General features: G+C 39.7%; 1 protein-coding gene across 1 annotated transcript in view; it reads left to right on the forward strand.

The window, feature by feature from the left end:
* The window catches only part of LOC143896910 (uncharacterized), a 254,871-nt gene extending 241,287 nt beyond the window's left edge, over window positions 1-13,584 (forward strand). The window contains exon 6 of the mRNA XM_077405074.1: window positions 13,168-13,584. Coding sequence (XP_077261200.1) covers window positions 13,168-13,217 — 50 coding nt within the window. The 3' untranslated portion in view covers window positions 13,218-13,584. The remainder of the gene's footprint in view (window positions 1-13,167) is intronic.
* Window positions 13,585-15,491: the final 1,907 nt, after the last annotated feature.

A 15,491-nucleotide genomic window follows, 5' to 3' on the forward strand; every position in this document is an offset into this window, starting at 1 on the left:
ATTGTAGGAATAAAGTACGTTAAGTTCTGCATAACGCAGGAAACACAAAATAATTTATTCAATAATTAACATACGATATAGAGTATGCACCCTCCTTAAAATTAATTGAGCATTCAAAGTAATATTTTTGCTAATTAAATACCACATTTAAATACCATAATTAAATACCACAGTAATATTATATAACGCACAAAAATATGAAGTAATCTGCGGAGCAATTATTTCTTGATACTTTGCGTGTCTCGAAATTACTCATGCACTCAAACAGATGTCACTAATTAGATGACAAAGATAGCGCTAGCTAAGTATATAAGACGAAATGAAACGTGTAACGTAAAATGTTTTCTTTTAACGATTTCTCCTGCAACCTGCAACTATAACTTCGATCCCTCCCGAGATCGGATTGTATACCGACGCACGTAAACGACGAGTAGCGTGCGTTGCGCGTGTCACGCTACACGCGCGTCACTTCGGGTTGCATCAAAGCGCGTATATAATCGTCGTCGTCATTAGAATGCATCTGACAGTTATGCCCCTTGTCTCGCGTGTACTTTATACACGCGGACGCGACTACAGCCCGGCACGGCTCGAGATCTCGTGTAATTTCTTCAAAAAAATATGTCGGCTGGCCGACGGAATATTACGCAAAAATCGCCAATATGTTAGCGTAATTACGCGGCACTTAAGCTATTTAATCGTCCGTAATAATAATAAAAACTCGTTCTTTATGGCGGTTGAATGAACGTCACCGTACCGGTCCCTTCAGCGCCCTAAAATTTCGCGCGCCGTCTTCAACGTGATGAAGCTGAAGATGAAGCAAGAATGTTTCCGGTCAACTTCGCGTCCCGAGCCGGGCTGCATTAAAAACTGGCTGTTAAAGTCAGTAATTTTTGAATGAAAAACAAGTAAAATATACATATTATTGTATTGATATATATACCTACAACATAATATTATAATATTATATACTTACTCAATGTAACAACAAACTTATCGTTTAATATTATTATTATTTTTTTAATAAACAGACGTTATTTGGTTAGTAAAACGTATTGCACAAATTAGATTCCGAGCGAGATAGTCTCACTATTTAGCCTCTGGCAAATCGACACGATAGTATAATTCCGCTTGCACAAATTTCTAGGTTCGCAATGAGAGGAATGAAAAATGTAACGAGGCACATTTTTTATTTCTTTTTAATTAATATTACATGCGTTAGTAGCAATAACTGTTAGAAGCATAGATTATTTTTCTACGTTACTAAATATTATCATAATAAAGCTGCGGCATAATGTTATTAAAAATAGTTAAGCTAAAGTAATGAATTGGTCAACTAAAATGAAAATTAGCGCCAAAAGAAAATATCACGATCTTTCAGCATCTATATAGTGCGTGTATATTACTTGGTTTAAAATAATTTATTGTCTATATCTCTGTTGTGTCCTTAGCATTTTGATAAGACAGGCTTATTCCCAATTTATTTATTATTCGAATTTGCCGAATGGCTAAAGAACGATCATTCTGTTATTCCTACAGATGATGGAGGAGGATGAATCACGCTTGTCGTTGATCCTACCGTGCGAAGGGAACGCAACGTCCACGTGGATGATACAAATATTGGGACCGTGTACACTCAATGAGTCGTGCAGTCGTGCAACACACATTGAGCGTGGATCAATACGTTAGTGTGCGTACGTCCGTTGCACGCCCGTGTAGTCATTGCGCCATGGCTATATACGAATGCTGCACGCACGTGCGGCGTGCGCGTGCACGGATACAAAGCTCAGTGCAGAAGCACGCCAAACATTTATACCTCTATTCATTCCCGTCTAGTTGAGGGTCGAGACCCTGACTGATGTCGCTTTCCGCCGTATAAATTGTTCCGCCGTTTTCGTTGCGCCTCGCGTTCACGAATGAAAGATTTACCGGATCTCCAACATGAAGCCACGTGAACTTTGTAATTAGGTTTAGCATTGAATAAGTTAGGTTCCCCAGTACCGCTGAATTCCATAGAGAAGATTACAATCTCCGCGCGAATGTTTTAAGTGGAGAGAATAAAATCTAACGTTTTCGTCGGGATTCGACAATTTTATGCACTTTATGATGTTGCGAAGCTTTTCTAATGAAGACCAATGTGCTCGTTACGACGTTAGATCATGAATTCAATAATATTTAACATTTAAGCATATCTAATTATAGCAAATGCTACAGCATCGGTGTTCATTTTCGTAGATTCACTTTTGGCGTATCTCGATTCTTCTTTTATTATGTTTTCGATGCACAGCGCGATGGTATATTACACTACATCGGCCATTCCAGTTACCACTTTTACGACCCTCCGCGATTTTTTCTATTTCCGCGCCACTCGTCTCGTCTCTCTCCTCCGCCTCTTACCCCGTTGTATTTTCAAGTGCTCGTAATTTACGATAACATTCGCATTGTTTCGCGAATACAATCGCGGCTCGTGTTCCGTGAAATGGGATCTGGCTTCCTCTCTTTCTCTCTCTGTCCCTTCCTCTCCTCGTCGCGCTCTCCACGACATACATCAAAATAATAGCGCGCGATTAGACCGGATGACATTATACCGGACAAAGTAGCGAGAGAGCGATGCGGTTCGACCGGGCTCGACGAATTATATGCGATTATTTTATGAGTGCGGTGGTGAACCGCGCGCTGAGAAATGCGTCGATGGAGAGAGACCGGACAGATTTTCGTAATAAAGATTCTTCTTCCTGCCACGTGGCACAGAGAGAGACACATATTTATAAATTGCTTCCGATGCGCACCGATGACAAGAAAGCGTGCGTTGCCTGCTTTGAATTTACGACAGCGCACGCTCGTGCAGTTTTGCCTCTTTCGCCGACGCTTTATTTTTTCAATGCGCCGCAAATAAACGTATAAAATGCGTAAAATTTTGAAAAACATACCCCATGCGTTCTCCTCGATGCCACGAATTAGCGCGACGATTATACCGCGTGGAGCTACAACCGCGCTCTCTGCGGATTTCCCCGCGTCGACATAAATTATTTCGTACATTTTCGGATTGAAGTAGGCAAACGTTTCATGATGGCTCGAGATGGGAGGTAATAATGCAATATTTAATCGCTTTAAACACACGGCGTGCAAGCAAGGGTAATGTCACGGCTTTACTATGATATCCGCTCTTTGCGTATGTAGCTTCATTTATTATATAATTCTGTCCACATATATATAGTTGATACAAAGCTGATATTAATTCCGACATAATCGGCAAAAATTTCATTTCTATTTCTCCGAATTTTATTCAACACAACGTTCAACGAGAAACGAGGCGGGATGAGATAAATTATCAACCGGTGTGGTCCACGCAGAAAAAAGTACTCTTCATAGTCGTGGGTGTCCTCTCCTTCCATCGCATGCCTCATAGAACCGTATGTTGAATTGCTTCCGATTGCCAGACAGGGCGGCACGCGTGCTTCACGGGCTGCTTTAAATTTACGACGATTTTTTCGGAGTCCTCCGTCGAGTCCTCGTCTCTTCCACTCTCGATCGTCCCGTAAAACGCGAACCGTTAAACCGCGTGGCTTTCTCTCCCTCCGCGGAGCTCGCCACTTTAGCGTCTCGACGCCTCTCGACGCCACGCGGCTCTCTGGATAGTCTCCCTCTCCCGGCTGATTCTTATTTTTGCTCTTTCGCGTGACGCCGAGCGTTGTTTTGTCTCTCGAGGAGAAGCGCGCCGATTTATGAGAACGACCCTCGAAATTCTCGTAAATTTCGAAAAGCACCCGATATTTGTCTTTCCGCTGGGTGAAACTAGACAGCTGGAATTTCCTTGCGGTTAAATACAGGAGAGAGAGCATCCTATCCGAGTGGATTAATAGTTGACACGGTAACGTCATTTCAACATTTCAACATAAGCTAAGGAATATTAAATTGTACGGAAGCAGATAATAAAACTATTTCTCTCTACTGCTTATAATTTTATCCTCGGAATCTGTATGCGTCAGTAATTTTTCCTACATATACGCATATGTATACACGCACAATTTCACATTATATTAGATGTAATATATATACATAGTATTAGATTTGACATCAAAATCTCTGTTTTATGCAAATAATTATTTTACATTCATCCATTGAGTTAAATACCTCACAAAGCTTTAATTTTTGTAGCATTTTATCTTTTAAAATGTTTATATAAATGCTGCCTGTAATTTCTTATTTCCTTTAATTATCTATTTCCTTTTTTTTGAGAAATGAGTTTGTCTTATTCTCTTATTTTATTTTGTTTCTCAATTAGCTTATTAATTGAACAGAAAAATTATTTCATATTATAAAGCTCTCTGACAAATATCCTCAAGCACGCATTATAAGAAATGCTTCCTCGAATGCATCAGAGAAGACATCGTTGAGGGTCAACCTCCGTAGGCGGCCCAGAATAATTTCTATTTGGATCATTAGAAGACAAAACGTGTCCACGTATGTTCGGCGATGCTATCTCAACAACAAGATCGGTAAGGGACTGAAACGGTGTGTTGCTCGTGTAAACGGTAGACGTGCAGAGAAAGAAAGAGAGAGAGAAAAAGAGAGAGAGAGAGAGAGAGAGAGAATTCCACTACGAAGAAGCATCGGCAAACCGACCAGCGGGGCAGGTTCTCGCGGACCTCCGAAGGGAACGAGAGCGAGAAAAGGGAGGAAGGGAGAAAGAAAAGGAAGGAAAGAGAGAAAGGGGAGAAAAAGAGGAGGGATCAAGAGAGTTATTACGAACAGAGGTTACGTGCTCGTAACTGCGGAATATCGACTGTGTGTCGGGATCGGGCGTGCCATGTGTGTTTCGCCAAACCGAAATGAACCGTCGTGTATTACAAAGTCACTTTGTGATGTTTTTTGCTGCGATTTTCTGCTGGGTTTATAGAGAACCGCGCGGTTCGGACGCGCGCGCGGCGGGACGTGAATTCACGCGAATGTGGGAACCCGTCCTCCGTGGTTTTGCAAGATTTGAAACAGTCATTACGCGGTTGATTCTGTACTGTTTTAATCAAAGTTGGATACCTTGTAAAAAGGTATATTTGCGAATTTATTAAGGCGAACGTACTAACCTACATGAAAGAGAGTGTAATTTTGGTTCCTGCTGCTTGTTAACACTTTGAAAAACGAAATAATTTAGTGCAAAAAGGTAATAGATTAATATTGCGGCAGCGAATATAAAAATATAAAAAGTAAAGGTGCTCTACGTTTCGCATTTTAGTGTTTAAAGTAGTAAATGTTCGTCGTATCCATGAGGAGCTCAATGTGTGTACATAAATAATTATGAAGTTAATAATAGCTTTATAATCACATCTTTGATGACTGGATAATAACGTCAGTTTCTGTACTTTCTATTCATTCAGAATGACAACAACTTGTCGTGCATTAGGCATTTTACTCGTAATTATACATTCTGAGGATGCATCTCTCACGTACTTGAACATATCTTTGAAGATTACGCATAATTATATCTTTCAGCATTGGCATTATAAATGGCATTGTGTTCACCCTAAGCAAATCTAAAGTTTAAGATCAATGTTTTAGCGACTAATGTTTTAAATAAAGAAACTACGATTTTTATTAAATAAAAGTCCACTTTAATTGAGAAATATATAATCAAAATAAAAAATAAATATATTCCAAAAAGATTAACGATAATTAAAATTTATATTTTCTTAACAAAAGTCAAATTGTGTAAGTAGTTTAACTGTCAGAATGTTCTAAATTTTTTTTGCATATATACACTCTAGGTGTCTTATATATTTTATAATTTTATATGTGTGATATTAAAAGAAAATGTTTACCAATCATGAATATTTTCTCTAGAATATATATGTTAATGCAGAATGCTAAAATTGTGTGTAATATGTAAAAGAAAATTACAGGTATATGCTTATAAAATATATAGGATATTGACATTGCCCTGCGTATAGTATACCTGACGTCATCGAAGAACGATTCCAATTATGCATATGTCAGAGGTAGCCCCGCAGGGCTTGATCGCACGTTCGAGAGAGGCGTTTCTTGTCACTAACGCTAGATTCCAACAGACTGAGCATTTGTACATATATTATGATTGCCACGTCGATACGTACCGTTGGATTCACTCGACCATGAATTCGATGCATCCTGACAGGTATGCCGGCGACTTTGCGTAAGTACGGTAGTTCTGAAAAAACATAATTTTCTTTGTAACATACACAGGCTAGCGATATTGCATCAAACATTCATTACGATATACATTATACTATTTCCCGATGAACTTATTGGATAAACTTAAATCGAGACAGAATTAGGTAGTTATTTAATCGTCGATAATGAAAATACTTCGGCTTATATTTCGGTCGCATTTTGAGAGGCTGAAAAATCGTATAACAAAAAGAAGATGGAGGATAAAAGAACGGAGGGAGGATAGGAGATGAAGTAGAAATATACAAATATGGGTCGTATCTCGGAGTCGGTCGAGTTTATCTTTTGTCTCTCGCAGTCTTCAAAACTTTCATCTTCCTCTCTGCTCTTTCTCTCTCTCTCTCTTTCTCTTTTTCTTTTTCTGTCTCCCGCCTTTCCCTCCATGATTCCCTCCGCTGCCTCAATCGGGAATCCTCCGGTTTCTTATTATTCTCCCGTCGTGCGCCATTGTACACACCGGACAAAGCATCATGGAGACAGCCCTGCTTGCCTTATCCGCCCGAGATATTTGGCAATATCCGAATGAACGATCGACTGGAGAGACAACCTGGGAAAAGACGCGACGAAGGAAGGTAGGGCGAATTAAAAAGGAACACGCGGAAGAGATTGCATCTGCGCCGGAACGTGTAACGCCAGATTTCCGTCCAATCGTGAATCATTTTTGATCGCAAGAAACGTCTTTGTTTGCTCTCGTCAACTCTCTCTTTGGAGAACTCCGTGTAACGAATCTTCAGAATTAATTATCATATCGCATGATCAATGATGGAAAACTGGAGGTGATGTAGTATTCAAAGCTTTGAATATCTCTCAGGTGCTACGTCAACTTCTTACACTCCAAGCGTGTTATTTTTAGTTCTTCTTACACATTTCTTGCCATTTTCAATCATGTCATTCAACACAATTGAACATATCAACTTTTAATTTAATACGATTAAACGTGTATAAAAGGACGTAATTTAACACATGAAAAAACATGTAAAAAGAGCTTCAGTGAAATGAGTCATTTCTATATAGACGTTTATGCATGTAAAAATAACACACTTGGATTTGCAGTGCAATCCCAAAACAATGTGCCTATATATATATATTATATTGCAAACAAATTTACCTATGTGTACCAGCCTTTCGAATAAAATAAATTTTCTAAACATAAAATGGATAACACGATTGGGAAACTTGTCTCTTTCTTGATATATAATAAAAGATATAAGATTCGAGAGATATAGACGTGTATTGCATGGCATATAAATACGAACTTGTGCATACGTGCAGGATTTTCGAGCAATGATTATAGATAATGATTCCTCTCGCAGGATATAATCGTCGACGAGACGAGGGGGCGAAAGGGACAGATTTTGGCCCCGGTCATCGGGTCCCACCGGGGGCGTGCGTCGGACCCCGGGCACGGCACGGCCCGGCCGCGCAGCACGAAAGGCGAAAAGTCATTCGAGGGAATGACGGAGATCTCGGAGGATGATTGCACGCTGAGGGACGCGTGTACGTGTCTGTGCGCGAGCGAGTGGTGTCTAATGAGGGCAGACCGCCCTGCAGGCGAAATGCAGGCGGGCCCCTCTCCCGGGCATGGCAGGCCCGGGCCAGTAGATATAAGCCAGACAGAAGCCGACGCGCGCGTACTCACGTATGCAAGAATGCCTTGGCTTCTCGGCCAAGTTGTAAATAGTTATTTGGAATGACAGTTGAATTTTGTCCGACCAGTAAATTCGTCGCGGGAGAGCCGGGGCAGCACGCAGCAGCCCTCCGTTCCGTCTCGCGCGACGGCCGCTCTATCCTGCGTCGACGGCTCGCGAAATGCGCGGGGACGGGGGCACGATGGACCTTCAATCCGTCCGAAACGCGCCGAGACATCTGAGCCTGTGTTGACGTGCGCGAGAAATGCATCGAGATCGTAGTCTCTCTTAATTTAATCTCTCTCTGCACAAATTATATTTTTAATAATAGAATAATTTAATCTTTCGCAACTGTACTCTAAATATATTTTGTTTGTTCACATATAATCGATATTATATCAGTAGGACGAACTCAATTAAAATCGTAATTGAAATTATTCGAAATCCTGTCTGTGCAGGTGCATAAGTAACGCAGTCTGAAGAACATTTTTGTTATTATATGACGAGTTTACTTAACACGTATTAATCATATAAGTATATAGAACATAATACAGTTTTACTTAATATATATCAATCATTAAAATATATAATTTAAAAAAAAAGGTAATTTATATTAAATAAAACTTTTTATAAACGTTTAATACGAAAGGCACGTATTAACTGTCTAACTTAAACGCGAACAAGGAACGAGGAACAAATAATCATCACATTTGTTTATTGAAACATTACGATGACTAAGTACCGTTTAAAGCTCGTTGTAAAAAAGGGGAGAGTCGTCGCGAAATTAACTGATTATTTCGTCGCAATAAAACGTGCCACAGCGCGGAGAATGACTCTGCATTTGTCGTTCTCATCGTCGCAATTATTATGGCGGAGACTGAACGAAAGAGAGAAAGAGAGAGAGAAAAGGGGTAAGAGAGAAAGAAAGAAAGAGAGAGAGAGAGAGAAAGAGAGAGAGAGAGAGAGAGAGCATATGTGTGCTCGAAAAGGAAAACGACGTCTTAAATATCTTCACCAGCAATTATATTCTGTGAGAATGTTGAGGATATTATACCCAACTGATGCGTATAAGAATGATGTCAGACCTCACCACAACCGGATACTCGGCAAACAAATCGGTAAATTAAGACCAAATGTTCAGAGAATTGCTACATATTCACTTATTCCACGTTAAACGACCCCTATATTTCACGTGAGACGGAGAGTTATATTTATCAGTGTAATTCAACGTGTATAATTCGTCCGTTTACATTTTCGAAATAGAAAAACGCAAAAGGCTAAAACAATATTCGTTATTTATCGAAACTCATTTTGAATATATAAAATATGGTTGTATAGACAAATAAATTGTCTATACAAATTGTAAAATTATATTCTTAAAATATATATAACTTGATAGTTTTTAATATATTTAACTTATACATTAACATATATATATATATATTAGTAATGTGAGATGATGATTAAAACTGTATAAGTTATTAATAACAGTGACAATGTTGATTGTCAATAATTTTAACAGAAGCATACGATACTCGACAGTTAGAAACGTGTAATATTTGCACCGAGAGCACAGCTGCAACAATAAGCATCGCACGGTTAATTCCACGCTCATTTGCGAAGAGAATGAATTCGAATTCGAACGTAGCTAATTCACGACGTTCGCGATTAATCGTCGACCAGCCGCGTGTACTCGCGAACTGGATACTAGTGGATACCTAATATAGGCGAACAATTTCTCCCTGCTGGAGATTATGCCGAGGTAGCTTATGCCGCGCGAGGAAGCACGTAAAATGTAACGGGGATGGAAGGAGAGCATATAAGGGGCGGGGTACATATGCCCTCTGTAAAATTCAGGAACGCGGAAACACGGTCTCTCCCTATAAAATTGTAAAATAATACCCGGCGTAAAACCCCCCCGATGGCGTCGCTCTAAATCCACTCGCGTTCATTCTCCCCCTCCCCTCCCTCCTATCTCTCCTCGAAATCCACCCCTCTTCTCCAAAGCGCCTGGTCGAAATAATTGAGGCCCGTGTACCCCGCCCACGCGGCACAATCTCGTTATGATTTTATTACAGCTTACGAGCCGATTTCATCTCATTCGATGGCCGATTATGTATCGGAGGATACATTTTAATGGCGCATACATTCCCGTCAGACCCGATAAATGTTGTTACAACCCGGCGAGATCCGGTGGGCGCGAAAACGCATGAATGAGCTGTAAGAATTGAATATCCAGCGGTATGGCCATCTACGGCCGACTAATAATCAATTTCTGAGCTCAAAAGTTAATTATTTTTAGTTATTTTAAGTAATTTAGTGTTTTTAAGTGTTTTAATAAAATATTTTTTATTTCTATTCTCTCCATTAAACTATGCTGATATACTGCAGAAGGCAAAAAATACGGAACTTCTTTTAAAATATTTTTCTTTTATATGTGATTGCATAAAAAATACAATTGACTTTTTTCTCACTCGATTTTCCATATATGTATAATTTCCAGGACGGCGTGGCCCGAATTTACGTCCTCTTTCTGCTGAACCGTCCAACTATAGTAAAAAAAAGCGAGGATAAAAAAGGGTATAGGAAAATGGTGCAACGGTGTTTCCGTCGATAAGAACAAACGCTTCAAATGCGCCGGCCGTTAATTAAAAAGTAATAAGCCCGGCCCGCGGGCTTATCGATGGTGCGTTTAAACTACGGCCCACGTTGTTTTCCTTTAATTTCACCCAGTTTCGGACTGGAGCGTAATAATAATGTCTCGCGCGCGGAACTCACCTGCTAGATAACGGGCATTGGGGGGGGGGGGGTCTACGACCACGTTATAGTTATTCGCACTAGTTGGAGAATAAAAGAGTTAACTTCGTCTTGAATCAAGTAATGAGCGACTTCTTTTAGTCTTTTCGAAAACTAAGTAAAACTGCACGTTTTCATTTTATTTCTGCACTTCGAAATGCGTGAAACCAAAATCAAATCTAAAATATATATATTTCCCGATTTATGAAGCCGGTATTTCCGAGATCAACGAAACGATTTCACTTAACAATCAATTCAATAAACATACACATATATTCAGTATAAACGCTAATAATGACAGGAAAATTCAATTTTCCTGCACTCGCGTTTGGTTTATATTACAATAACACACGATTATCTCTACATTATTTTGTTAGAATGTCGATGAAACTTGAAATGTGTTTATCAGTAAGTTAAAATATTTCAACGATATTAAGAGTTAAAAACATAACGTCAATCTAAAAAACAGCAGTTAATCTAAAAATAGATATATTTAAAATTAGATGTAGCCGGATATACACATTCGGATATAGCTGTCATTTCGTGAACTTTAACACGTTGCATATCTAAATCATACTATAATATATCGACGCATTAGCTTTTTGCTATGATTTGTTAATTACCGTGGATTTATTCTCCATTCGAATTTCGTGACATTTAATTTAATTGAAGCCGTACAGTTCGTGGTCGCAACTAGAGAGCTCGACTGATATCATCACATAAAATATTAAATAATTTTGATAAAATAAATTTCAGGTTTCTGAATAAATAATATCAATTTTCAATTATCCATGGAAAGATTAATAAAAGTATAATTTTTAGACTCGAGCTCTTTAAAATTAGCATATTTAAAATTTAAACTCTCTCTCTCTCTTTTCTTTTTTCTTTTAAAAAATATTTTTTAAAACGTTAACATTGAAACAAAATTTGCTAAATGCCTAGGGCATTTTATATTGCGGAAATTGCGCGTGGCTCGGAAAGGAAAAAATCGATTTACGAGTTCCCCGAATATTCTCCATGCGGTCCCTAAAACCGACAAAGAAGAAGGGGGTTGAGAGGCGAAAAAGGACGAAGTCGCCCGGTATGCAGTCTCGTCCGTCGTTCGTCGTTCGTTAGAGGTGACATGGTGGCTTCCTCGATGGATCCTGCAGGCAGCAGGAGGAGAGCTTGAAGTCCCGGTTTGATGAAATGGTAGCCGAGTAATTGAAATCTTGTGTTCCTTACCGAGTCGATACGACGTTTGTGGGGGCCTTATTCCTCTACCGTCTCCTTCCTTTCTCCCTTCACTTGCGTTCTCTCCTTCCTTGTCTTTTCACTCCCCTCCCTTTCACTCCCGTTATCTCCTCCTCCGAATTCTCCTGTTACTCATTCTCCCGAAAAGATATCGGGACTCGTTCACGTGTCACGTCCGTGGAACGCGAACGCGAGCAGGTAGGGCTCAGTCCTAAGTTACCGGCTCGAGACTATAAGCCGATTATATCTTCCCAAATATTGAGACGTGCCTCCTGTGGACCAAAACCAGCTTGACTCTCTCTCTCTCTCTCTCTCTCTCTCTCTCTCTCTCTCTCTCTCTCTCTCTCTCGCCCCCCCCCCTCCCTCCCTCCTTCCCCCCTCCCTCCCTCCCTCCCCCCGGCAATCTCGGCAACTCGCGATCACTGAAACTGGGGAGAGACCGAAGCGAATATATAACAGCGAATAATTATTAGAAGATAGGGCACGTTCAAGAAATGTAAATTAGAAGAGGCATATTAGAAAACGAATCTCTGTTAGAAATTGCGATATTTTTAGCACGAATAATTATGTATGTAATTATGTGTTTTATTATTAATCATATAATTTCAAGGTATATATATTTTTTAAATTATTTAAATTAATTGTTATTACACGATCTGGGAGAACCAATATTATCTTTCACAATTATCCAATATATTGACATGATCTTTTTGTGTTAATGTAATATCTTTCTAAATTATTATATGAATTATACTATATAGAAAGGAATTGTTCTTGAATATACCGGAAATGATTGAGAACTGATTTGCATAGCGTTTTAGCTTCTCGCTTCGAGTCGCTTCAAGTCAATATCGAGATTCCTCGGCAACAATTCCGCTTACACCGCGTAAATTGCGTTTTTGCGGTATTGACATGCAAACTGGTGGTGTAACTGGATTCCAACAAACCGGATCCGCGGAAAAGGCTTTTTCTCAGATTTCTCTCGGATTTTTCTCAATCAATGCCGCGCGGTAATTAAGGATCTCGGTCGCTTTAACTAACACAAAGATAATGTCGCGCGTTTGGACTTTAACTCGTCTTTCCACAATGGAAGCCGCGGTTGCTTCGGACCGCAAATTTTACCGGAAGCGCGCGAGCGATGACCCGTGCGTCACGTTAATTAGTATCGCGCGGGATATTAACGAGTTCCAGGAAATCGATAAGGACTATTGCCTCTTATACATTTTAGTAGTACGCTAAGGGAAAGATAAGAGCGGAGACCTTTCGCGTAGCGTGTATGCAAATCGTAATCATATCTATACTCTTTTTACAGGTAGTCGCGAGATATCGAAGCTTTCTCCTATGCCGAGCAGGCAGAAATAGTCCCGATCGACGCCGGAAGCGGAATAGCAGCTTGCCCGCATGCGGTAGAGATACCGCGAGACATTAAATAAAAGGTACATCCGGAAAGATGTTTCATCTTTCCACGAAGTATTACTTTGATGAATGCTTCGGCCGAAATGATACATGCCTCGGCACGTATCTTACAGTTACAGTTATGAAACGCTGACATAACAACGCATAAAAGTTGCATAATAATCGCATATGAATATCTTAATGCAACATTCATATAACGTGGCTATACGAGAATTATATATTGCCCTTGATTGATAATCCAGATATAGTTATAGACAAAGATGTATCATCTAGCTGCTGAACTTCAATAAAGACCTTTTTCTTTTTCTTTCAATCCTTTGCATATGATTCCTATCGACCAAATTCCACGCGGAGAAAGTTTCTAAGAAATCAGACGACCACTCAAGACGGATCCCACAGCGTGCGCACCCTTATCGCGTCGAGATTTTTTTAAGCTGGCACGACAACATATAACTGCCAGCAGCATGGTGCGGCGCTGACGCATTTCATTAAGCGGGCATTGATTCCTTCCTCTACCCGCTACCGAAATGACGAGGAAAATAATCGAGGGTCCATTAACTGCAGGAATACTCCTGATATAATAAGGTAGCAATGCTTTATCGCGAAGAGAATTTTTAAAATATTCAATTCATAATTTTATTTCCTGCAAAAGTTGCAAAATCTTAACACATTCTTTTCTTCCGGAACAGTTAGCTTTACGTGTCAGAATTTGTTAAGAGTGCCGCATGCACTTAGCTAAGATTATATCTATATAATATGTGCATTACACACATAGTACGATAAATATGTGCGCGCAAAGAACGTGTTAAAAGATTGCAAGATATTTCCCACACGTAACACGCGTAAATTTTAGATATATATATTAATTAATATTAATTGTTAACGTTATAGTTATAAATTCACCGAGTGCGGAAAGGCGCCGATGAGCCGCAACGTGCTCGCGAAATCGAATGGATAAAAATCTCTACCACGGGCGAAACCACGGGGTATTTACTAAATCTAGGCGAATGTACAGGAGTTTCACGAGCGCGCCCCGGCGCTTAAATACTGTGGCGTGACATAATCCAGCGGGATTAACCGTGCTCTCGCGGGATTAACTCCCGGAGACGGATTGACGGTGCTCGAGTGACTCGCTCTTTGAGTTCGTTTGAGCAACTCTGAAAATATTAAATTATAATAATCTATATCGCGGCGTTGTACCCTCGTCCACTTTCGTCATATTCCCGCGTCAGCTCGTTATCTCTTGTCATTTTCACACGAACGCTTGAAACATATATCGTCTGCCGTCTCCTTCGCGTTACGTATGCGGCACAAAGGCGCGCGTTTCCTCTCCCTCGAGAAAAAATCGCGGTTTTCATATTTTCATTGCTGAAAGAGCGTTGATTAACTTAAGTTGAAGTCCCGCGATTGGGACCCGCCAGGAAAATTATTCGAGATAGCGATCGTTAATTAAGGTTTATTAGCAGGAGCGAGCGTGGAAATCGAGCTGCCCAGCGAGCAATCTCGCGTCCTGTCAATCCATTTTAATTAATTTACGCATGTACACAATTATTGGAATAAATTCCTGACGTAATGACTCGGCCGGTGATGTATTGATACATTAAGATAATTTACGTAATTTATCTCTGCGCGTTGGAATATATAACTCTGCAATTTAGAATTTGTAATTAATTATGAATCATTACCATCAATATTATCTTATTTTATTATTTTATTTCGTTCATTATTATTACGTAGAATTATCTATATTAATTATATTTCCTGCTTTATATATAATAAAAAATAAAATAATTACACCATCAAATTAGGGAGTCATAAAAAAAACTGTGAACTAAAAATTTTGATATATTTTTTATGAGTTATATTTTTGAAAGTTTTTCCTTAAGAAGTTTGCTTATATAAAATCCCTTTGTTTTATAATTAAGATTAATTCAACTAATTGTTGAACTAAGAAGTGACATAAAAAGTTTTCTTATTTATTTTGCAAGCGGTAAAAAAATCGAGCGCGTGACGCTGCATTTTCGCGGGGCTCCTTCAAACTGAGATGACAATTCCCGTAAAAGGGAAGGGGAGGGACCCTTGGGCTTCAGATCCCCGGGCATCTTCCATCGAGAGAACTTTACCATTTCTCCTTTCGCAACGTTCATTCGCGAACGTAACGACGTTAGTCCAGGGTAGCCGATGTCCCTTATCGGGACCGCGCGTCCGCTCTCTCTTCGT

The sequence above is a fragment of the Temnothorax americanus genome, unplaced genomic scaffold (assembly GCF_048541705.1).
Source record: "Temnothorax americanus isolate GAGA-0224 unplaced genomic scaffold, ASM4854170v1 Scaffold2, whole genome shotgun sequence".
In the NCBI taxonomy this organism is placed as follows: domain Eukaryota; kingdom Metazoa; phylum Arthropoda; class Insecta; order Hymenoptera; family Formicidae; genus Temnothorax; species Temnothorax americanus.